Source organism: Patiria miniata, unplaced genomic scaffold (genome assembly GCF_015706575.1).
Source record: "Patiria miniata isolate m_02_andy unplaced genomic scaffold, ASM1570657v1 HiC_scaffold_2, whole genome shotgun sequence".
NCBI classification, from domain to species: domain Eukaryota; kingdom Metazoa; phylum Echinodermata; class Asteroidea; order Valvatida; family Asterinidae; genus Patiria; species Patiria miniata.
The window spans coordinates 9,555,778-9,580,849 of NW_024037058.1; the positions used below are offsets into that span (position 1 = coordinate 9,555,778).

Below are 25,072 nucleotides of genomic sequence, written 5' to 3' on the forward strand. Positions count from 1 at the left end.
TCCTAGTTTTTGAGTAAAATCCATATACACTATTTCGTGAAAACCTTATGGAGATGTATTTATCTATAGAAATTGCCTTTGACGTATAGTAATCTTTTGTTCCCTATTGTGTGCATGTCTCTGGTGTATCAGATCATATTCTACCTCCAGGCTCCATGGTTTGATTGAGCCTGATAAACACCTTGCCTGACTGTGTATTTTGTGTATGAGGTGATGTTTATTATCAGATAAACCTTTACTGGTAGGGGCACAGTAAATGTACAGATTTTGCCCATACACACTTGAATATTATGTACAATGTAGGTACATGTAATATATTGTCAGACAAACAGGATAGAAATTGATCCTCGTTCAGGTGCTGACTCTGTAGGCTACATACATGTATTTAACAGTAGCAGCCTGTTCTCTAACACTAGTATAAAACAATAATCACTGTTTCAATATCGTGTTACAGAACATCAAGTGTTCACATCTTTATCATGTTTATGAGTGAAATGCGTGCAGCAGAAGCATTCTACTATTGACTGAGTAACCTGCAAGCAACCACGATGTCAACTGGTAAAAAAGAAACGGACGTTGATGCGAAAAAAGCATCAACAGCCACGGTGAGTAATGGGGACCGCCAAACCGACGAGACGTCAACCAGCGCCAACGGACGGCGGTCGTCCAAGTCCAGACGGGACAGCAACAAGCGCGTGGTGTTCCGTCTGTCGGAGGACTCCACAGCCGATGAGGGTTCCGTTGGTGGTCCGGAGGAGGAGGGTCAAGACGTGGCCGGCGAGATGGCGAACGGGGACGTCTTTATGAATCAAGCAGATGCTGCGAAGGAGTTGAAACGAGCGCGGTAAGAAAAACAAATGGAAAAACTGCAATTTTTATTTCATTATACAGCAAACATTAAACACAGAATGAAAGCACAAACGGGAGATTTACTTTGACGATAATCTGATCGAAAACTTTGATATTTCGATATGATTAAAAAATTGCTATCAGCAATATCGATATCAAAATAATAACGAATAATCAAGTAAAATTGCTGTATCGACGGTGCTTACCTTTAACCGTTTGCAGTGCCTTTACTGCACTCAGTGTAAATCAACCCAATAGATTCACAGTCTCACCTGATTGCAAAGAATCGAATGCACTATTTTTTCTAAAATACATGTACCTGGCAAAAAGTGTAACTTCTTAAATTACTTGGGAAAAGAAAGCTCCATCTTTTCAGTGTTTTCCTTTCAAAACAAGCAGAAATAAAGCTTAACACCTCTGTGTGACTTCTCTGTGAAATTACTGTTAATAATCCTAACCTCCTAGGGTGATTTACTAGAAACCTTCCTCACCCTTGCAAATTCCAACACCATATGGTAAACTGTGCACATAAACAGTTGGATTATGTTTATTTGTGGTTGCCAAACTCCATGTAAAGCACAATCATTTTACTAGTGCAGTACTCATCCTAACAGATTCCAACAAACTCTGGTGTTGGAGTTTGACTGGATGGGGATCGTTAGGATTAGCTTTTGCAGAAGTGGGTTGTGAGGAAAAGAACAAGTTAACACTTGCAGTGAATCCATTTCCTTTGTGTGCTATCAACCAATCACTTGTTTGATTTACTTGAAGAAAAACAAACCACCAAAAACATGTATTTTCAAATACTTTTAATTTGATCTTGTTTGATCTTGTGTTGTTTAAAAATAGTGTAACTGCATGAACAATCAGTAACCTTGGTGTTAGAGTGCCATTGGTGCGGCCTAGGTCTCCTGACTATTTTAGAAAGCATCACACCATTTTCCAACTTTTGTTTGTTTTCCCATTCATTTGCTTTTCTGACATGGTCCCAGCCAGGGGCTGATAACTTCAGGGTCATTGAACTATACACATTATTGCGTAACTCTATGTATTCACAATACATTGTACACTGGTACGCTGTACACTGTATTTTCAATGTCCAATTATTTTCTGCCTCAACATGCTCGATGAAAACAGTTTGAACTATTGAAACAAAATTCCTTTTTAACATTCACGCTTTTGAAGTGAAGGTCATGGTGAACCCAGAGAATGTTAAAGAGATAAAACACGCTAATTCCAAGCAATATGAAGCAAGCAGTGTAGCTGGTGATGGGTTTGTTATAATGTAAGTCATTTCGCAGAGATTGTTTGAAAAGAGCATTTGATCATGGAGCTAGGATTTGATCAACCATTTTCACTTGACTAGGCACTTGCATTAATGGAAACATACATTGTCAGCCTGGTTATTACTTGGGTCAATATTAGTCAAGACCCCCATTGGTTTGTACACAAATAGGTGAGATACAAACATTTTGACCATGGTGACCTCTTAAATAGAGCATGGAGCTAGTAACTCCATGAATAGAGGGAGGGTTAATTGCACAAATCATGAAGTGTGAAGTAGATTTTGTTACTGTTCTGTTGGGGAAAAGGGAATAAGAATGGAAAATTTTGAAAAAGAAAATCATCGGTCCCAACATCATAGTTGCCATGGTAACAATGAAGTCACTCACACAATCCTTTTTACATACTGTGATGGGCATACATTTGGTAATGGGAACCATTAAGGCCAAGTAAAAAAAAATATTTGTCGTCCCCGCCTGCACTTCCTTTTTCTGCCTGCCTCCTTTTTTCTTTTCTTTTTTAAATTCATACAAAGGCCCCTATTTGCAATATATTTTGCAAATATACTGTCAATTTGTAGGCATGGTAGAAAGGGTTACAGCTCCTTTGGACACAATTTTGTATCAGCAAAAGGGTCGAAAAAAATCTCCGATCTTGGAAAATCTGCCATATTGGGGGAAAAATAGGGAAAAAAGTGCCGCCTCCTTTCTCGTTTTAAAAAGCCAAGACCAGAAACTATTTTTTTTTTTTACTTGGCCTTATGTCCATTCCATTTTGCACTTAGAGAAAATCTAGCTTTTAATGCTCATACAGGGTACATTGTACATGTATCTATCAGGAAAATGGCACAGCAAGTATGCAGACAATTTTTATTTCTCCCCAAAAAACAAACATACCAACATGACCAAGAAAATTTACAATTGCTTCCAAAAGTGAGACTGGAAGTACATGTAGAACCATTGTGTCAACTTGGAAATTAAATAATGTTTTGTATGGGTATATTGGATTGACAATTTGCCATGTATGTATTAAAAAAAAAAAAAAAGCAAAGCAATCTGGTCATGTTGGTAGAAATGAAATAAAGTAATGTAATATATGTAGTTTCTATTTGAAGAGTTATGGCTTGACAGATTGCAATGAATTGCAATCCAATCAATACAGATCAAAAGGCCTGATATATATATATTCATTATTTTCACCTACCGGTATTCACCTTCCAATTGCTGTTGAAATCATTGATTTTTTGTGACCATGGTGGTGGTATTTCTATTGTGTGTTGGCGGTGTACACCGAGAACTCCCACTGAGGGCTCCCGGACCAAACGAACGGTCACATAATGGTGGCCTTGGCTCGGTACCTGACCGGAAAAAAGGAATCCAGGAAAACAGGATTTGGAAGCATTCAAGCGGGAAGTTCTCGGTGTACAGTACGTGCCTTGGTCATTGGGTGTGCCCTGTGTGTTTGTTGCATGGTGTGTTTTCCTTCTGTTTTCTACTCCGCAGTAATCAATCCCATGATTCCTCTGACCCTGTGCCCAGTCCTAGTGCTTCCATATTACGCCATAAACGATCCTCCTTTGACAAGTAAGTATCACCCACCATTCCAACTGTCCACTGTCATAATTGCACGGATCCTAAATGAAGTTTTTGACACTAATCGTTCGAAAAAAATAACAATCAGTACTCTAGAGTGATTTAAAGAAAGTCTTTGGCAGAGCACTCCCTTATTGTAATAATCATAATCATAGTAGTTAATTACTACATGTACCCTTTTTGAAGTGATACCGGTAATTCTAGTAAATGTCAACAATTTCTTTCCATTGAAAGCAAGAAATATAATGTGGCCTTGTAAAATTTTACAGTGGAACTTCGCTATGCCAAACACTGCTACATGTATAACGAACATTCGGCTATACCGAACAAAAGGAACATCGTCCTTGGCTCCCGATTTTGTGAACAGAATATACCAAACATTGTTGTTGAAACATGTCAACAGCAGAGCGATCGACAAGTGGCTATTATTTCCCCAAGGAATAGAAGGAGAAAGCCACCCATGCATTGCTGTAGGTAGTAAAGCTAAAAAACTGTGTTTTACATAATTCAGTAGTTGGCACCTGTTCAAAGTCATCTTTCAGTAACTACCAGGGCGTGCAGGGTGAAGTTCTGAAGGGTGCTAAAGTGAGTACAGGAATACCGGCAGCTTAAAATCGCTGTACCCAACGATTGATATACAATTTCTGTGGATCCTGCGATGTTCGTTATGTTCGTTATGGCGGCGTTCCACTGTACTAGTATTTTTAGGCTTATTTCAAGATCACATTTTGAAGTACATTTTCATTTTTTTGATGGGCACAAGGCACATTGAGAATAAATAACTTCCATTGCATACATACATGTACACACATACAATGTAGAGCTAACAATGGGACAAACTTGTATCAAGTGGTTGTCTTCTGTACATGCAGTATTGGTCTGCAATTATCTCGCAACATCTCTTGCAAAATTGTTTTTTCCCCAGTTATTATTTTAACCCTTCCTATTCTGAATTTGAGAATGTTTCTATTGTAGATGCATGGATATATAATTTTGTGGCTTTACTAACTTAAAAAAATATGTGCAGATTTCAATAGAGTACTGAAGTGTTCCTGCGTATTCTGTTTCACACACATAGCTTAAGTGTGTGTTGACAACAACGCGATAGCAATGGTGTGAACCACAACAAAGACAGATGACGTCACACTTCAGTACCCTATTATAATTTGAAGTTAAAACTTGCAATCTATTTTTAGCTTTCGCCACACCATGTCCGGCATGAACCTGGTGGAGCTTGGCAACCAGCCAATTAATAAGAGCGAGTGGCGACGCGGGAGGCGTGACAGTAAAGACATGTCTGTTGCCACGCCGACCGAGTTTGTCAAGAAATTCGGCGGTGACTACGTCATCAACAAGGTGAGTGGATTAACCTACCGGTACGACCTCTTGATGCAAGTAGTTTTTCAATTTATGTCAAAGTTGAAATCTTTCTACTTGGGTTAGCTACTCCTTTAACCCTCCCTACCTGGCTGGCAATTTTGACAAGGCCAGCCCAGCAGTCAAAATAAATCAAGTGACTGTTTTCAACAGTTGAGTGCTCTCTGCCTTCATAAAGCAGGATTCACTGGCTGTGATTATTATGAAACCTGATATAGCTGTGGTTTGACTGTAGGAGATTGATAAGCAAGCTGTGCCTACCAGTCATGATCACTTGCTATTGTCTGTTGATGGAATTTGACTGTCACAGTGCTTACAAGAAATATGATCTGACTGTTAGTGACTAGCCTGTGTAATAGGCATGGCAGGGGAACAGGATTGAATTTTTGACTGTCTGTGACAAAAGATAGTTAAGTGACATCTGAGCATTCATTAAACAGATTTTCTCAGATTTTATTAAGGATTTTCGCTATCCGAGGACCCACATTTTTGGGGGGAGCTACCAGTAAAGCAGAAAATATATCTCAGCCAAATTATGAGCCAAGCAAATATAAGCTCTGATCCAGTCATGAGCAGGAATACATACACTGCATGGTGTTTGGCTCAGCAATTTTTGGTACTTAATGTCTATATGAAATTTACCCAAAATGGTAGAGTACATTGTAACACTCTATGCTAATCAGCAGTATTGTACTCATGTCCTTTTCTAGGCCTTAAGTTTACAATAGTGTAGTATGTGGAGTGGGTACTTTGATCGGGTTGGAATATGAGTGTTCTGATCCACAGCTGACAGGGGTGTGCAAAAACTGTACACACACGTCATGCAACTTAGCACTTAGCCTTGAAGCTTAAAAGCTTTTTGTTGTCACATTGACATCCTTGATGACTGTCCAGTGAAAAAGAATTTACAAGCGTGTTTCACAGAAAACTACAATTGAAATTTATGAGAAGCACAAATTTTCATTACCATCTTGAATAATGAGGTCATGTTTGTTGGAGGTGAAATGTGTACAACTGTTACGAATTCCCACATATCTCAGCACGAAAATTTGACTTGACTTCATAAATTCGGGTTTGGAATTTGTGTACATGTATTATGCCAAGTATGAACGGGCCCTTAGACAGAACAACACACGAAAACAACCACACAGTTAAAAAAATTTGGCTGAATGAGAATCACGTCCCGAATGCAGATTTCGGGATTGTGTCAAATTGAAATTGAAATCTAGAATATTGTGTTATCTCAAAATACACAGCATTCACAGAGCTAACGCTTTACCCAGATTAGTTGTTAAACACCCGTCTTTAGATTTTGAGCACTTTTGTTGCTTCACACACAAAAAATGCAAGACAACGGGCCATTGTACCAGTAATGTTTTGTGCACTTTGTTGCAGATGTGTCTGCAGCAGTTAATAATAATAACTCTAGGTCTTATGTGTGACAATATGAATGCTGTTATAAGTTCATTTTTAAAATACTTTTGCATTAAGTGTGACACATTGAAACATAACTGAATTTCTGTCCAGATCCTTATTGCCAATAACGGCATTGCTGCAGTGAAGTGTATGCGCTCCATGCGACGCTGGGCATTTGAAGTATTCCGTAATGAGAAAGCCATCCGTTTTGTCGTCATGGTAACGCCGGAGGATTTGACAGCTAATGCTGGTGAGTGAGAAGTCATTAGAATATGTGAATATCCATGGAGACATTTTTACAGATTGAGAAATTGTACACCATTCGTGCCTTTAGAGAAAAAAAAATTCTGTTGGAATAATTATAGTACTTGATATTTCATTTTTACCATGTATCAAAGTGCTTATCAATTCGGGCGATTCACAATGCAGTGCACCACCAAGAGTTTGCCACGGAGAGTTATTTTTCCCAGTGCATTGTGGGAGATGGAAATTTTGACTGTCTGTGACTGTTTAAATAGCAGGAGGGTTAATAAAGTGGTGCTGCTACAGTATTTTATACATGTTCCAATGTCTCAAAGCACTTCACAATTTTCACCTCTGTTCATCAGGCCATGAGACCAGTTTTCTGTTTTTAATTAAGATCAGTACAATCTAGTCTTTGTCCTTACCGGTAACCATTTATACTCCAGGGTTGAGAGAGGCAATTATTGTAAAGTGTCTTGCCCAAGAACATAAACACCATGTTTCCCATCAGGGTTCAAACCCACGTACCATCACACATGTGTCGGACACTGTAACCATTGGACCACAGCATTCTACAACATAGAAATGGTTTAATGGGACTAAATGTTTGTTTTTAGTCAAATTGTTTGCATGGGAAAATAAAGTTGTTGATACCATTTCATTGTACATTGAAAATGTTCTTGTAACTTTTCAGAGTACATCAAGCATGCCGATCACTACGTCCCAGCCCCTGGTGGTTCCAACAATAACAACTACGCCAACGTGGAGCTGATTCTTGACATTGCCAAGAGGGTGCAGGTGGACGCGGTGTGGGCTGGGTGGGGGCATGCCTCGGAAAACCCCAAACTGCCCGAGATGCTTCATAAGAATGGAATTGCTTTCATTGGTGAGTCAATAAGGTTTCCAACCTGACAATAAAGAGTAAAATGGGTTAAGGTTTTTAGGAAGAGGGGGAGCCCTTAACCCATTACAGGGCTTGCATTGAACGACGGCCAGTGCAGTCGTTTCCTTCTTACTGGCCGAGGTGCCCCACGAAAAAATCCCCGTCTTCACGGCCAGTTTTGCCTTGCCCCATATTTACCTTGGCCGTCGTGCCCTTTTTGCAAAAACATCCCTCAGCCTATTAAAACCACTACAATCCTTGATTTCAATTGATTTTCCACACATTGACGTTGTAGTTCGATGTCATGCCAGCCCGATCGGTTGTCTTAAAATCTCGCTGAATCAATCACACACGCTGCCAGGTAAACCATCGCAAACACTGGCTTTGCGATTCCCCATGCACTGTACGTAGATGTACATGTACCACAACTGAATCTAGTCCAGTTCCGGAGTGTGCCGATATTTCAAGTAGCGAAACCTTAGCCGCAAAAATGTCTGTATTCGTACCCACATACCATATGGAGTACATATGACAGATCTTACGTGCAAAGTCAACCAACTTTCTTTTTCTCAGTGCTTGCACGGGCGGTACACAATACGCATTGATGTTCGTGTACGAGGCAAACAAGCTTGAGGATAGTCACAAAACGCATGCACACGGTGTTCTGATTGTCAAAAGATATACCGGTAATGGCGATTGTGTATTACAGGCCCGGTTCCCTATAGTAAGAGAACAAAATCCACTTTAAATTTATTTGACTTACCAATTTAGTTGGCGACATTAAGAACATGCAGGTAGGTCATAGATAGAGGGCAGGGTTTTGAATTTTGAGGGAAATTTGGGGGTAAAATGACGATGCGGACAGCTGGCTTTGTCTTATGTCTGATGTTGGCCCATTCTTTGTTGGTATTGTAACGTCTTGTATTTTTTTTTGGGGGGGGGGGTTTAAATAAAATAGTAATAATAATATTAATAATAATAATCTCATTGAATGCTATAATAGGGCGACTTTTCCATAGACTTGTGCACAACCTAAAATGTCACCTAACCCAAGTTTACTTTATCCTGCCTCAACAAGTTTTGGTATGCTTAAGTTTTGGACCACGAGGAATTGATCTAGACGGTGTGCGACGTTAGAATTCCTTCTCCTAAGGGTCGTTTTAACAAAAGGGCGACACCAATTTGTTGCCCCAATAAGGCGTGTCACCCTCTTATATCGCCATACGCAGTATTCAGTAGTTTAAGTGTATTTAATGACTCTCATCCTAGGTCCGTCCGAGAAGGCAATGTGGGCACTGGGGGACAAGATCGCCTCGTCCATTGTCGCTCAGAGCGCCAACGTTCCGACGTTACCGTGGAGCGGGGACAGTCTGCGTATCAACTGGACGGAGGAGGATGCTCGCAGCGGCAACTTCATCACCGTCCCTGATGATATCTACCAGAAGGGATGCGTGAAAGATGCTGAGGAGGCTTTGCAGGTATAATAGGAACAGTGGGTTTACAGTGTCAACTAAAGGGTTCTGTCACCCAAGCCAATTTGTGAGCACATTGTTTAACCCTTACCGAACTCAACCCATCAAAGTCCAACAGCAGGTGTTGTTGAAATCTGTTGGGATAGGTACAGTACCCCTAAACAGATGGTCTTTTACATTGGGTTTGGCATACCTCCAGAAACTCCAAGTCCAACAGTGTGTGTGTACGATTTCCCATGTGGGTGTTGGAATTTGCCTGGATGAGTACGGTTTCTAATAAATTATGCTGGGGAGTTAGGGTTAAAGAAGAAAATGGCAGGTTTCTGTTTTAACCCTAAACTCACCTAAAGCTACAAAATACTACTGAGTAGTAAGCTGTAGTATGCATTTCTTTAACCCTAACCGTCCTGAATCCTTCAAAATCCTCTTCAACTACTGGTAAGTGGAGGAATTTGGAGGATTGAGGTTACATGGCAAAAGTGCGTTACTGATTTCGTAGGATGCACTTTGTCAAGGTCTTGGGCCGGACCTTGTGTTGTTTTTGCTCAGCCATGCATAAATATAGGCCTGGATTATGCTTGAAATCCTCTGTACTGCTCCAGGATGTCACAGGCCAAGCCTCAACATATTGACAGTCACTGCCTGCTGCAGGATTTTGCAGGATTCAGGCAGTGGTCACCCCTCCACTGACCATGTTCAAGAAATAATGGAGGAATTTGCAGAATTGAGGCTATATGCTATTTTTCCATGAGGCCAGATGGAGGATTTTGCAGGATTGAGGCTACATCCTAGCAAAAAGGCCTAGGGAGTTAGGGTTAATTAAAGAAGAAAATGGCAAGTTTCTGATTTAACTCTAACCTCACCTAAAGCTATAAAAAAAAACTACTGAGTAGTAACCTGTAGGATGCATCCATGTTGTGCACAACACATGTATTATTCTGTGGTATTTGGTACTTACTATATTTGCTGATAAATATTTTGATCTTTTTAACAGCATGCTGAGCGCATTGGCTTCCCAGTAATGATCAAAGCGTCCGAGGGCGGTGGTGGCAAAGGCATTCGAAAAGTGGAGAACAAGGAGGACTTTGCCAGTCTATTTAGACAAGTTCAGAGTGAAGTTCCGGGATCACCAATCTTTGTCATGAAGCTAGCCAAAAGGTGAGTGAAAGTAGATTGCAGAGAGGACTTGTGGGACAAGTCTATCTTGATATATTTTCATGGGAATTTTTTTTTTTAGTTTTAGAATAGATCACAGGGAACTTGTAGGGCAAGTCTACCTTGATTTATTCATGAGAACAAATGTCTTTAGCTTAAAAATAGATCGCAGAAACTTGTGGGGCAAGTCTATCCAGATTTATGTTCATGAGAACAAATGTATTAAGTTTTGAAATAGACTGCATGGGACTTGTAGGGCAAGTCTATCTTGATTTCTGTTCATAGGAACAAATTGAATCTGACACCAATAAAAAAGAATAGAAAGGACTTTTTGCAAGTCTATTTAGACAAGCTCAAAAAGGAGTTTGTGGATCTCTTATTTTTTTTCATGTACCATTTTTCCAAAAGATTAATGAGAGTAGAACACAGAGGACATGGAAAGCTAGTCTATCTTGATTTTTGCTGATTGTTGAATCCCAAGCATTTTATTGATTCTGGTAACATAAATATGAGAACAGAAAGGACCGTACCAATCTATTTCGACAATTCAGATCGGCTATCACTTGGTCTGGAGAATTTAAAGGTAAGAGTAAAACAAATAGCCAACTTAAATTGTTGTTTAAACATTTCTTTTAACAGTGCAAGGCATTTGGAAGTGCAATTGATCGGCGACAAATATGGCAACGCCATCTCCTTATTTGGTCGGGACTGTTCCATCCAGCGTCGGCATCAGAAGATCATTGAGGAAGCCCCTGCCACAGTGGCTCAGTCCCACGTCTTCAGAGAAATGGAGAAGGTTCGAATCTCACTCAACCCTAAATATTGATTTTTGTCCTGTCATGTCAAGATTATGGGGAGGGTAGTGCACAACAAAGTCACAGTTGCATCTGTTAAGGGGACACTACGTACTGGAACAGCCCAATTGGGCTACAAAATACGCTTTGAACGAATTAATGTTTATCAGAAAGAACATTTAAAAGTAGGATCCACACAACTATCCTTTAAAAACTTGGCGTTTTTGTGTTATTCCTATATTATGCGTGTGAGAACGACTTTCGGGGTCCACTTTTGCGACCCCAAAAAAGGCCAAGCTATTTGGGTGCTAGTTGTGATTTCATCCATAAAGTTTCGCCTTTGCGGACGACGAAGAAACCACATTTTGTGCATTGATGATTGGTCACCGCTGTTCGCGAGCACAGTGCTGTACGTACGTTATGATAGACACGCACAACGTGCATATCATACATTGACTGAACGACAGGAAAACCATATTCGTTCTCTGTCATGTCCGATGTCAACAACCGTTTTTTTTTTTCGTCTTTCTCGGGAACGGTAAGACATAAGGTTGGTTTCCTTTCAACCAGATGTTTGAGATAGGATAAGTAAACAAAACAAAACATGACATTTTCGGGGATTTCAGGACCTAGTGCCCCTTTAACCTGCCTAGTGATTAGTGCTGGGCGAGCACTCGAGTAATCACGAGTAGTGTTTGCTACTCGTTCTTCTACTCATGATTTTTCATCTACTCGAGTACTCGTCCTGGCACGAGTTGAAGTAGGTACTCGAGAGTAACATTTTTTTTACAAGTGCTGACTTAGAAAAAAAAGTAACCACTTTGCGGTTTCTGTGCCAAACTTGTCTTTGTCTTTATATGTCCCCCGCAATAAAGGAATCACTGCATTGTACCTCCATCTGTTTTCTTGGGATTCCACAAGCACTCTCAACAAATAAAATTTACAAATAAAATGCCAAAATTTTGCATTGTAAGGATATCTCAGTGCTGAAGAATGTGGTGTGTCTTGGACGCTGTGAACCTTTTGGGCAATTCCGTAAAATCCAAGGTACGTCGGACCACATGATGTACATGTACAAGGTCGTTATAAGGTGGTGGTACCTTAGTTTGGTCTGTAGTTGTTTTCTACTCATTAGATGTTACATATTAGTGATGTATCACTTTCACTTTTATAACAGCAGCTCATTACAGTCTCCGACATGTACTTCCGTATTTACGGAATTGCCCTTTTGCGCCTTCCTGTTACTGAATTAAATTAATCATTGCCAAGCACTCAGCAATACTTAAACCCACCATGGCTATTACTGTCAGTCAAGGCATGGTACCTTCAGTTGACAATATAGGTCTGTCTCAAGTGACGTAATTTACTACAGACCAGCCACGTGCATCGGCATTTTGAGCGTGCATCGATGCGTCGTATTTCGGTCACATTTTGAGCAACAAGTGGGCATGTTTGGAACATTTTCAACACTGTGCAATGCTTGCTTGATTGCGTAAAATAGGCAAATGCAGTTCTCCTACAGAGATGGTCGTCTTTGAGAGAGACCTATTGCCACAGCCTGTCAATGGTACCCATATGAGCCCAATTTACAAAACTGTTAAAAACTGTCACTTGATAGATTTTGACAGATATGGTATCTCTCTCCTTTTTGATACTGAGAGAGGAAGGGTTTTAAAGTGAACAAACATTGTTTCAGTTCTTGGGGTGGTTTTCAGGTTTTGAAAAGGTGGAGTGAACAACAAATACAACCATGACCAATAGAAAGGTCAATCGATAAGGCTCATGTGGATTCTCTGGAAGTAACAGTAGTAATTTTATGTCTCTCTGACCTTTGACCTCCAGGCTGCAGTCAAACTAGCCAAGTTGGTTGGTTACTGCAGTGCAGGTACCGTGGAGTATCTATACAACGATCACGATGGTTCGTTCCATTTCTTGGAGCTGAACCCACGTCTTCAAGTGGAGCATCCTTGCACTGAGATGGTAGCTGGAGTCAACCTGCCTGCCCTACAGTTACAGGTGGGCTAAATTTCCTGTACAGTGTGAAGACTTTATTATTTTACAAAATGCGATAAACACTACTTTGTAACCCTTTTAGAATCTCGCACTCACCTGGCTGCCCACAGTTAGTTTCGACGTCTGTTATAAAGTCAAACACAATTTAACCAGTTCGCATCGGAGGCCGTGTTAACATGCACTGGCTGTTTTTATACACTGGCATGGCTGATGGGTTAAAATGTCAAGTGCGCCTCGACTCGCCTCCGGGTGACATCTAAGCATGCTAATCCCTTGTGCCTTTTGTGCACACACACAAAGTCTGTGAAGTCTGTTGATCTGATACATCATACCCTCTGCAGATGAGTGTACAATAGGGAACAAAGATTGTATACGTCTCCACAGGGCCATTTCTATAGATGAATACGTCTCCCCTGTTATCATGAAATAGATACATGTACATGTATATGGATTTTACTCAAAAACTAGGAATTTCCAAGCTGTGTTGATCCGTCGCAAATGGAAGAGTTTTAGAAAAGGGATATCCGAGTTTCAGCCAAGAAAATTAAATCTGGTTAAATTAAGAGCATTTTGAAACTACATTTCAAACTCGAAAACTTTAGTACACGAGAACAAAGCAATATCTCCACAAGGATACAAGTTCCAGTATCGGTGCAGTGGACCGTGTGTTGATCTTGAATTGGCCGCCGTGCACTGCCTATTGTTCAAGTTCTATAATTTACGCTCCGTTGAGCACCCCGGAGTTTTGAAACACATGAGGTTTCGGCAAGAAATATCGTACAAATAGAGTTGAAATGACTCTTGCGAATCAGTATCTGTGGCGTTTGGCTATATGTCAGAAGTTGGCTGCTATATTTTGCCTTCTTAAAAAATCGAAATTTTCGGCAAAAATAATCCCAGGGCGAACTAGTTAACAGTACAATAAAGAGACAAAGAAGTTTAGAAACAGATGTACTGTTTTTATGCTTTAAAGTTTCATAACTGTCCAAATGTATCACTTTCATTTAATGGATATATCGTGTCTTTGGAAATAAACTCCTTGTGTAAAGCTTTGTTTTGATCAAAATTTAAGTTGACAACCATAAAAAGGAGTGCTTCCCTGAAAGTTAACAAAGGTAGCAGGACTAATCAATTCATTTACCGTGGTCTTTACTTTCGCATGTTTCAAGATATCCTAGAGAAAAATCATTAAAAAAAAAACAATTGGTAATGACAAGGAGGATTTTACTTTGCATCAACACCGATTCTTCTCAAAACTACACGTAACTCACAAAGAGATTTATTGACGCACGATGGCAACGTAAACTTCCACTTTTCACTGACTTCACCGTGCAAATTTACCCTCAAGCACTATCAGATCTTACCTAATGTTTGTGTTAAATCCCCTGATGTGTTTTATATTTTCATTTGTATTTGACAGGTTGCAATGGGAATTCCATTACACAGAATCAAGGACATCCGAGTCCTGTATTCAGAGAATCCCTGGGAAGACACACCAATTGATTTTGACAAGTAAGTCATTGAAATCCAAACCCCCAGTTGTGTTTGTAGAATCAAGTCATGAATATTCATGTTTGTTCCATCCCTTAAGCTCGGTTCCTCCCTGAACCCAAAGGTCATGTTATCAACTGTAGAATCAACTCATGAATATTCATGTTGGCTTCTTCTCTACAGCCCATTGGTCCTTTCTGTTTCCAAAGGTGACGTCATTGCCTGTAAAATCAACTAATGAATATTCATCGTTCTTCCAAAGAGTCAGTAAGCCAGTTTGGTATTTCAACTGCGCATGCGCACAATGATGTGGGTCACGGGTCATTCGGGATAATCAAACTCTCATCGAAAGTACATGAATGCACACGGAGACGGACGCACGACGCTCCCGTGTTAATTACAAGCAGGACGGGCGTTCGCGTAACATCGCATCATCACATCAGCCATTTTATCCCGAATGACCTTTGACATGGACTACTTCATCGAGATTCCGAACTGGCTCATTATTTTGTCCTGAAACCAAAGGTCATGCCATCCCCTGTTGGATCACCTTATGAATATTCATGTTTGTTCCATCCTTAATCTCATTGCTCCTCCCTGAACCCAAAGATCATTTTGTCCATTGTAGCTTCAACTAATGAATATTCATGTTTGTTTTCTTCCCAACAGCCCATTGGTCCTTCCTGAACCCAAAGGTCACGTCATCGCCTGTAGAATCACCAGTGAGAACCCAGATGAGGTGAAACCCTGTCTTTTTGCTTGCAGCCATTCTATAAATTTGAGGTTCACTTTTTCCTGTCCCTGTCACATCTGACGACATCTGTGATTTTATAATTTTGACGCGCTCCTTAACCCTTCTGGTATTTAAACAATCACAGACAGTCAAAATTTACTTCCACTTCCCCTGCTATACTTTTAACAAAGGCTAGTCACCAGCAGTCAGATCATACATGTATGTCAAGCCAGCACTGTGACTAGTCAAATTCAGTCAACAGACCATGAATAGACAAAGCAGGCAAGATATGGGCACAGCTGTTTTATCACTCACCCAGAGTTGAAGCATAGTTGTATCAAGTTACTAAAAAGTCCCACCCAGTCAATCCTGCTTTATGCAGGCTGGGAATTCTTAACTGTTGAAAACAGTCACTTGTTTGATTTTGACTGAAAGGACTACCTGGCACAGAATTTATGTTTGCATAGGAAGGTTAATGCAGTCGTACCTACTCAACAAATAAACAGTCGTTTTGAAGACATTGTAAAATGATTTTTGAATGGCAAATTACAGAGGTCAGGGGTAACAGGGACTGGAAAAATATCACACTTTGGAATTGACACCAAATTTCTAGAATGTTCCATGTTGCAATGCCTCATTTCGTTTGATTTGTGTGATCAAAAATAACAGGTAGCTCCCGTTCATCGTTTTTTTGTTTATTTGGTTTTACATGTAATTTCTTGTGCAGGGTTTCAAGCCCAGCTCTGGTACCGTGACAGAGTTGAACTTCCAGAGCAACACCAATGTGTGGGGCTATTTCAGCGTGGCTGCCTCCGGTGGTCTGCACGAGTTTGCCGATTCTCAGTTTGGTCATTGTTTCTCATGGGGCGAAGAGAGAGAAGTTGCCAGAGAGTAAGTCCAGGGACTACTAATAGCTAAGCTATTCTGATGCATCTTCTGATGCTTCTTTGCTGGTTGTCCCTCACACGCACAAATCTTGGGGTGATCGATCATTTTCTTACGCAGGTCCTCATCTTTGGAACAAACTACCCCTCGCCATTCGCAATATCTCATCGCTTTCTGAATTTAAAGTTGCCCTAAAGACCTATTTGTTTCAGACCACTCAGAATATTCTTGTTTAGTTAAATTTAATTGTTTTGTTATTTCTGATTTGATATAATTTTTGTTTGCGCCATGAGCGTCATTTATGGCGGATAATGGCGCGGTATAAATTTCCGTTTTATTATGCCCCGCGGCGAAGCCGAAGGGGCATACTGTTTCCGCCTTGTCCTTCCGTGGGTGGGTGTGTGGGTGGGTGTGTGGGTGGGTGAGCTTGTCTTACATACGCAGTGTGGACTTCCGAACAAAAGACGTCCACATAATGTAGGTAGCACCGACGTTGTGTGGACTTACCCCACGTCCACACAGTGTTTCCCCATTTCTGGAAAACAGGTTTAGAGGCATTTTTGGGTTAGGTTTATCTGTAGCAGAATGAAGAGAAACACTAAAGGGAATCATAGAAAAAAAATTGGGTTGAAAGAGTTTTCACAGTTTGAGAAAAATGAGTTTTTTCACTGGTTTTTCTTAACTACACGAAAGCAATGGAAAGTCCACACTAGTCATGTGAAACAAGTATGGGTGTGTGGGTATATGTGTGGGTGGGTGAGTTTGTCTTACATACGCAGTGTGGACTTCCGAACAAAAGACGTCCACATAATGTAGGTAGCACCGACGTTGTGTGGACTTACCCCACGTCCACACAGTGTTTCCCCATTTCTGGAAAACAGGTTTAGAGGCATTTTTGGGTTAGGTTTATCTGTAGCAGAATGAAGAGAAACACTAAAGGGAATCATAGAAAAAAAATTGGGTTGAAAGAGTTTTCACAGTTTGAGAAAAATGAGTTTTTTCACTGGTTTTTCTTAACTACACGAAAGCAATGGAAAGTCCACACTAGTCATGTGAAACAAGTATGGGTGTGTGGGTGGGTGGGTGGGTGTGTGTGTCCGGACAAATCTTGTCAGCGCGATAACTTGAGAAATACTTAACATATGAACTTCAAATTTGGTTTGTGGATTGTTCTTGGTAATCCTTAGAAGCCTTTTGCATTTGGGGCCAAAAGGCCAAAGGTCAAGTTCACAGTGGCTAAAACAATAGAAATCTTGTCAGCGCGATAACTGGAGAAATACTTAACATATGAACTTCAAATTTGGTTTGTGGATTGTTCTTGGTAATCCTAAGAAGCCTTTTGCATTTGGGGCCTAAAGGCCAAAGGTCAAGTTCACAGTGGCTAAAACAATAGAAATCTTGTCAGCGCCATAACTTGAGAAATAATTAACATATGAACTTCAAATTTGGTTTGTGGATTGTTCTTGGTAATCCTAAGAAGCCTTTTGCATTTGGGGCCAAAAGGCCAAAGGTCAAGTTCACAGTGGCTAAAACAATAGAAATCTTGTCAGCGCGATAACTTGAGAAATACTTTACATGTGAACTTCAAATTTGGTTTGTGGATTGTTTTTGGCAATCCTAAGAAGCCTTTTGCATTTGGGGCCAAAAGGCCTAAGGTCAAGTTCACAGTGGCTAAAACAATAGAAATCTTGTCAGCGCGATAACTTGAGAAATACTTTACATGTGAACTTCAAATTTGGTTTGTGGATTGTTCTTGGCAATCCTAAGAAGCCTATTGCATTTGGGGCCAAAAGGTCAAGGGTCAAGTTCACAGTGGCTAAAACAATAGAAATCTTGTCAGCGCGATAACTTGAGAAATACTTAACATATGAACTTCAAATTTGGTTTGTGGATTGTTCTTGGTAATCCTAAGAAGCCTATTGAATTTGGGGCCAAAAGGTCAAGGGTCAAGTTCACAGTGGCTAAAACAATAGAAATCATGTATTTATTCTGAGATTATAGGGATTAGGGATTAATTCATATAAAACCTACAGAAGACACTAACGCTGTCAATGAATGTTCCATGTGACCAAGGTACATGTAAGTTGATGTTAAAAGAGTGGTGTTATGTCATGGGAACTGTCACCGTTGCGGGGCATTTGTGTTTGTAAACACACCTGACTTGTTATTATTATTATCGCGGCCGCAGGTTTTGGCGTATCAAACCATAACAACGTCTAGCCCTAGACTAGGGTTGAGTCCGAGTCTGAGTCTTTGAGTCATTTTTACCACACATCATGTGATGTCACATTGAATTTACATTTTTCTATGGCCTATATCTGCAGAACTATAGGTCTGATCCAGTTGTAACTTAGTATGCACCTAAGCTGGGATGTGTTATAAATGAAAACTGAAGTGATGTCATGATGACGTCATCACATGAAATGCAACGTCACATTAAAGGTGCTTTTTTATTAGCCAATAGCTACCGAACTATTGGCACTGATCACTATGTAACTTTCTACTGCACATCTCTGTCCGTTCAGTCTATAAGACGACATAAAAATACAACAACAAATTGCCGAAACAGCCATGTGTTTGTCCACAAACGTCTAGTTCCTTTCTTGTTTATATTAATCAGGAACATGGTGGTGGCGTTGAAGGAGTTATCGATCCGCGGTGATTTCAGGACGACCATCGAGTATTTGGTCATGTTGCTGGAGACCACTGCCTTCCAGCATAATGAGTTTGACACGGCCTGGCTGGATGTTCTCATTCGGGAAAAAGTCCAGGTAGGTTTCCTGTCGATGAATTTACTGTGCCTGGTGGACTCTGTGTATATGAACAAGAGAGGGCGCTGAATCACATGGCAACAATTTCTCGTGGGGATGACACTTGCACTTTCTGGTTTTTGCATGCTAGTTATCTTTATATAATATGTATACCAGGAGAGTTAGGTAGACTGGTTCCCTGTAAATCATTTATCACTTTGATTAATAATGATTATGGTGGCTGGAACCAGTCTAGAAAGTAGGTTTTAATTTATGCTTTAATGGCATATATGATCATTTGCAGTTATCCCAAAAGTAACCTACTGAATAAGTTACAAGCTTTATACTTGGATTAAAGAGCGTAGTGGTACTAAACACCCTGTGAACTTGTTCTGTCTGGCTTGCTGTCATTTAGAAAGAAATCAAGAAATGTAGGTGATTTCCAACAATCAGTCAATTGACTGAGTTTTGGAAAAAGAGTGCTATGAATTCGAATGAAATCGTGTTTCATGATCAAAAGGTTGTGTGTGGTTTTTCACTGTTTTTTCGTAAAGTGTAATATCCACTGAGCTGAAACTTCAACAGGTCAGGTTTTGAGCACTCTTCTTTGGATCGTTTTTTTTTTTTTGGTGCTATTGTTGGTAATGAACAAAATGCATGAATAGCAAATGTTTCTGTACCGGTATGCCATATGGAAACATGCATTGTCAGCCTGGTTATTACTTGGGTCAATATTGGTCAAGACCCCCATTGGTTTGTACACAGTATGCCAGGAGGTGAGATACAATCATTTTGACCGTTGGTGACCTCTTAAATAGTAGGAGGGTTAATGTTAAATTTTTATGAATTGAATTTTAACACATGCGCATGGATCAATCAGTGATCTTGCCCAGCCTGCCTATACATGTTTTGCAGGAAATACTTATGGTACGTAATTGAGTCTTTAGATGTGTTGTTCCTCTGCAACATTTATTTGCAACCACTTTCTTTTAAGGTTTGGACACAATTCCTTTTTGATGTCTGTATTTTTAGGTTGAGAAGCCCAACACCATCCTGGGAGTTATTTGTGCCTCTCTGCACATTGCTGATAGCTCCATTAGTGAAAACTTCACCAACTATCAGACATCTCTTGAGAGGTAATGCTGCTTTTTCGTCCGTTGGCCTTAATCAACCACATTTGTGAACTTTGAATCATCCTAGTGATAGATACATGTTCCTGCAGAGAATGAGCGCAGAGACCATTTCGTGAGCTAGTTTGCTAGGGGTTGTTTCACAAAACGTGTGGAAAAATTGTTGAACAACTCTTTGGAAATTGTAAATTATTGACTTGTTGTGACTTTTTGACCGAAAGGTATTTATGAATGTGAATAAAAATGTGCTTGGCCGGAATTCAACAAGTACGTTGGAAACCAGCTAGTGGCCTGGTCGCCGATGATGGCCCTCATCTTCGGCTTGGTCCATTATCCTCGTCCGGTTTTAAACGTACTATCCAGTTTTAAACTGCGTAAAACCGGCCAAGCACACATATTTATTTCCTTAGTATAGCAATCATAAGAGAATTGCATTTACCCTCCTAGTGGGAAGTCAAAATATTCAAAGCAATATGTAAAACCTATATGAAACACTGAAAGTCAGTATCAGGTGAAGGGATATGAAGTATTTAAGTAACTGCGTCACCCAGAGTCACTGCTCAAAAAAAAAAACAGCACTGAAACAGTGAAGCATGACTGAATCTGCCTGTTTGCTGTGACCTAATTAACCACACAAAAGATTTGTAAAGGGATTTGAAGTGTTATCCATGCTCCACTGAAGATTACTTCACAGTGTGGCTGCAAACTCTATGGGCAAAAGTGGTTTTGCAAAACTGGAAGGGTTGTGAAGTTTCAAGTAAATCACATAAGAAAATACATAATTCAGAAAGTTAGAAGAAGAGTAAACGCAAAGCAAAAATCATGTGTTACTTCTTCTGATGGAAATTGTTTACCTTCAATTGATTTTTGTTCACAGAGGCCAGGTCCTGCCAGCCAACATGCTGAGCAACACCCGAGAAGTGGAGATGATCTACGAGGGCTACAAGTACCTCATCAATGTGACCAGGCAAGGTCCCAGCAGCTACTTCCTGTGCCTGAACGGCTCCACCCTGGAGGTCGACGTCCATCGGATGTCAGACGGCGGTTTACTCGTCTCATTTGAGGGGAGCAGCTACACGTCATACTTCAAGGAGCAGATCGATAGGTCAGTCAGTGCTATAGAGCGTGCAAGTCTCCCTAGTCGATGTTTACTTTTTATGTGAACGTCTTGGTACAAAACACTGACTAGTGTAGTCACAGGCCCCATGTTTGAATTTTACCCACTTGTTATCTGCGTGATCAATTGAATTGAAGTTGAGGTCAACGTTTTTAAATTGATGAAAGTCACCAATTTGCAATATTTTCAATATGTTGTAAACTATAATGATTTCTTTTCTTTTGAAGTACCTATTTATTGTCCTTGATTGGATGGGCTCAGTCGAGACACAAAATACATGCAAAAATAGGACGTTACAATTGTTGTAGATCCAATGCATGGTGCCTGGATGTGTCGCTTTCTCGTAAAATCACGCAGTTTTTTTTAAGATCAACTTACACGCTCTATTATGGACGCAGTGCATGAACGGCACATGGCGCTAATTGACCACTTTTGAGAGCAGGTACTGGTTTGTCCCCATATTGTGCAAAGTACACGCAAATAATTTCATTCTGAATCTGTGAAAAACCAATAACGTTTTGGCGTGAGCGTCATGCGTCGTCAGTAATGTGTTCAAGATTCCAACTTTTTAAGAGATCAGTGAATAAACCTGAAAATGTGTTTTTCAAATCTTACACATCCATCATCTAGTAATGGTCAAGGAGATTACAGACTAGGAGTTTTGGATCATTTCTCTGAATCATTAATTAGATATCGTGGTTAATTGGCTCTGTCACGGACATTACACTTCCTTTCGTAACGCTGGAATTGCCCACTTATCATGAAGTGAAAGTAAGGCAAAGCTATATCATTAAACTATCTTTGTAAGTTCTTTTCAAGCTTGCAGAAGCTTTGCATTTGATGCAGCACCATTGAAAGTTATATCGCTAGCATCTCATCTTTTGTTAACCGTAGTTACCGCATCACCATCGGCAACCAGACCTGCGTCTTTGAGAAGGAGAACGATCCCAGTATCCTGAGGTCCTCCTCGGCCGGTAAACTGCTCCAGTACCTCATAGATGACGGAGGACACGTCTACGCCGATCAGGCGTACGCCGAGATTGAAGTCATGAAGATGGTCATGAGCCTGAGAGTGCCAGAGACTGGATGGTGGGTACTTGTCTTGCGTAATGCTGATTTGAAGCTATGGTGGAATGACTGTAGGGATGAGGGTTGGGAGTGACTCAAGGGATGCACTCGCGTGGTTCACTCTTGATACTCTTGAGAGACGGAAATGTTGCATGTGCATACATCGCTTGACTGGTTAATGTCGTCGTTAGCCAGGTGTAAAATAGCTACTGCAAGAGTGGATGGTAATTTGTCGGATAATAGAGCGTGGTTTTAACTTGAAACTAATAATTAAGTTCCCAGATTTTTCCTAATGTGTCATATTTTGACAATAAATAATGCAAAAATGAATTTCAGAAACAAGAATTAATGTAAAAAAAGCTATTAACTCTGGAAAAAAATTGCAAGGTTGCCTCTTCCACCATCTTGAAATCACCTGACTTGAACTGTGACTCTTCAGGTGCAAGAGTATGAGACGCCATCTTTAAAATGTTAAAAGTTGTGATTTTGAAGAATCAATCCTTTCAAACATAACGTTTGGACATTGCATTATCTAGCAAAGATTTGTATTAAATGTACGTACCCCTTTCGTCCCTTTAACCGAAGATACAGGGTTTTTTAGCGAAAAACGAGGCTGCCATAATCCATATTGTACGGGCATCGCGACTTTTGAATAACAAATTTTTTTCGTACGTGACATTACGTGCAAAGCACGCGAGCGCATTATGGGCGCGCCTGGCTGTGAATAGCCAATCAGCGTCATTTACATCATCATCACGGCCAGGGGTTAGTGTAAGGAACGCGCACGCGCCCATGGAGTCGAGGTGTGTGGATTTATTTTCTTTGTCATTTAAGTTAAACTGGAAATGTACTAATTGTGTTCATCCATCTTGTGATGATTGATAACAGTGTTCACTTTGTGAAGCGGCCGGGTGCTGTGCTGGACCAGGGCAGTGTAGTAGCCAAGCTGGACCTAGATGACCCAACGAGAGTACAGAAGGTATGTCACAACGTACTTCAGAATCTACTGAGGCTACTTGACCAGATATAAAGTGATGCGTAACTACATTAATTTCTGCATTGATAGAAGCATAGACTATTCATTCATCCATTCATCATAGATCATTCACCTCTTTGCGCCGGGATTATTTTTGCCGAAAATTTCAATTTGTGCAAAAAGGCACAATTTTCCAGCCAATTTCTGATAAACAGCCAAACGCCACAATTACTGATTCACAAGAGTCATTTCAACAGTATTTGTACAATATTTCTTGCCAAAACCTCATATGTTTCAATACTCAGAGGTGTGCACTGGAGCGTAAATTGTAGAACAATAGGCCAATTCAAGATCAACACATGGTCCGCGCCCACAGACTAGATGGACTTTGCGTGTGTGTACAAAAGACACGAGGGATTAATAGCGTGTTTAGACGTCACTTGGAGGCGGGGTGAGGCAATCTTGACGTTTTAATCCGTCAGCCGTGCCTGTGTATAAAAACAGCCAGTGCATGGTATCACCTCCTCTGACTCAAACTGGTTAAAGACAGTTTTCTTATTACTAATTTCTGATCAGGCATGCAACTTTTCCTCGGATCAGCTGATTTCCTCTTTTTTTACTTCCCATGTGTGCCATTGAAAATAGAAAAACACTGTACAAAGTCTGGGAAAAATGTGAATTTCCTCTTTTTTGGTGATTTCCCAGTTGCATGCCTGTCTGATACATGTTGTGATTTGAATTTTCTTGTCTCTGCCCAGGCTCAGCTGTACAAAGGCGAGCTACCGAACACAACCAAGACTCAAGGGACAGAGACCCACGGCTGGAAACTCAATATGATGTTTAAGAAAACCAGGGAAGCCTTGGAGAACATCATGAACGGATTCTGTCTGAATGAACCTCACTTCACCAAGAAGGTAATATACCGCACGGTTTACTCTCTGAGTTCAGTTTTTGCATTTGTCGTAATTTCTGGAAATGGACCAATTTAGAAGACACTGTTCCACTGAGCTGTTCCATGTTTTGTTTCCATTGGTGCTGGAAATACACCCCCTCAAAAAATGCTGCTCATTTTCAAACCTTTTAACTGCAGCTCGCAGAATCTGTCGTGCATAGAACCCATAGGTCACAGGGAGTGCCCAAGTGCCGGCTCCGTCGTGGAAAAATACTACATCCGTGTTTCTTATACCTCTGTCTTGAATACTCTATTTTCATTGGTGCCTAGAAAGATCACGTGTTAAGTTTGTAAAAAGTCATGGCACACTCCCTGTGGGATATCACGTACGTGATATCCCACAGGGAGCGTGCTATGACATTGTACGTACAGTACGCACGGTGTGAAATGCTTGTATCATTGGTACCCCTGCTATTTTTACCATGTTTTCCCACATGAGTGGGAGCAGTGAACTAGCAGACGATCAGCTGTTTCGAGCACGCGACATGCATGTGAGTTGACGTTCCATTGGCATAATTGTTGTGTAAACTGCCGTTTGTTTTTGTGATTTTTACATCACAATCCAAAGAATCCAAGACAGAGTTCGCCTCAGGTGCTATGCGCCCTTCGGTTGTTCAAAACGTCATATCCCACATCACAGCAGTCAACAATTGTTAATTATATACTTGAGCGTATGCGCCAAGTCAACAGCTAGCTCGCGGCCATTTAAGTATTTGAGGAAACTAACTTTTCTCAGCGATGGCTAGGTCCTAACCAAGTTAATTCTGATACAGAATTCCCCTTTTCCTGAGGGTGGGTTATTTCTTAATATTTTGGCGATTTCTTTTGAGTGTTTGCAAATGATCTTCATGCCTTTAAAGGTAATATACAATATTATTTGCAAACATCAAAA

The 25,072-nt window shown here is 40.5% G+C and overlaps 1 protein-coding gene across 4 annotated transcripts in view; it reads left to right on the forward strand.

Annotated features, from left to right (window-relative positions):
- The window catches only part of LOC119726449 (acetyl-CoA carboxylase-like), a 68,430-nt gene that overhangs the window by 2,617 nt on the left and 40,741 nt on the right, over positions 1–25,072 (forward strand). Inside the window, exons 1-19 of one of the 4 annotated variants that reach the window (XM_038198108.1) lie at positions 283–299; positions 455–844; positions 3,636–3,716; positions 4,922–5,081; positions 6,630–6,768; positions 7,456–7,647; positions 8,914–9,122; positions 10,111–10,274; positions 10,911–11,067; positions 12,908–13,081; positions 14,499–14,590; positions 15,239–15,308; positions 16,030–16,193; positions 18,808–18,958; positions 19,970–20,073; positions 20,945–21,172; positions 22,079–22,273; positions 23,141–23,231; positions 23,987–24,142. In XM_038198108.1, coding sequence (XP_038054036.1) covers positions 549–844; positions 3,636–3,716; positions 4,922–5,081; positions 6,630–6,768; positions 7,456–7,647; positions 8,914–9,122; positions 10,111–10,274; positions 10,911–11,067; positions 12,908–13,081; positions 14,499–14,590; positions 15,239–15,308; positions 16,030–16,193; positions 18,808–18,958; positions 19,970–20,073; positions 20,945–21,172; positions 22,079–22,273; positions 23,141–23,231; positions 23,987–24,142 — 2,823 coding nt within the window. In that variant the 5' untranslated portion in view covers positions 283–299; positions 455–548. Of the gene's footprint in view, positions 1–282; positions 300–454; positions 845–3,635; positions 3,717–4,921; positions 5,082–6,629; positions 6,769–7,455; positions 7,648–8,913; positions 9,123–10,110; positions 10,275–10,910; positions 11,068–12,907; positions 13,082–14,498; positions 14,591–15,238; positions 15,309–16,029; positions 16,194–18,807; positions 18,959–19,969; positions 20,074–20,944; positions 21,173–22,078; positions 22,274–23,140; positions 23,232–23,986; positions 24,143–25,072 lie in introns of those variants that run through there. The other 3 variants (XM_038198107.1, XM_038198109.1, XM_038198110.1) reach the window with 3 other exon arrangements.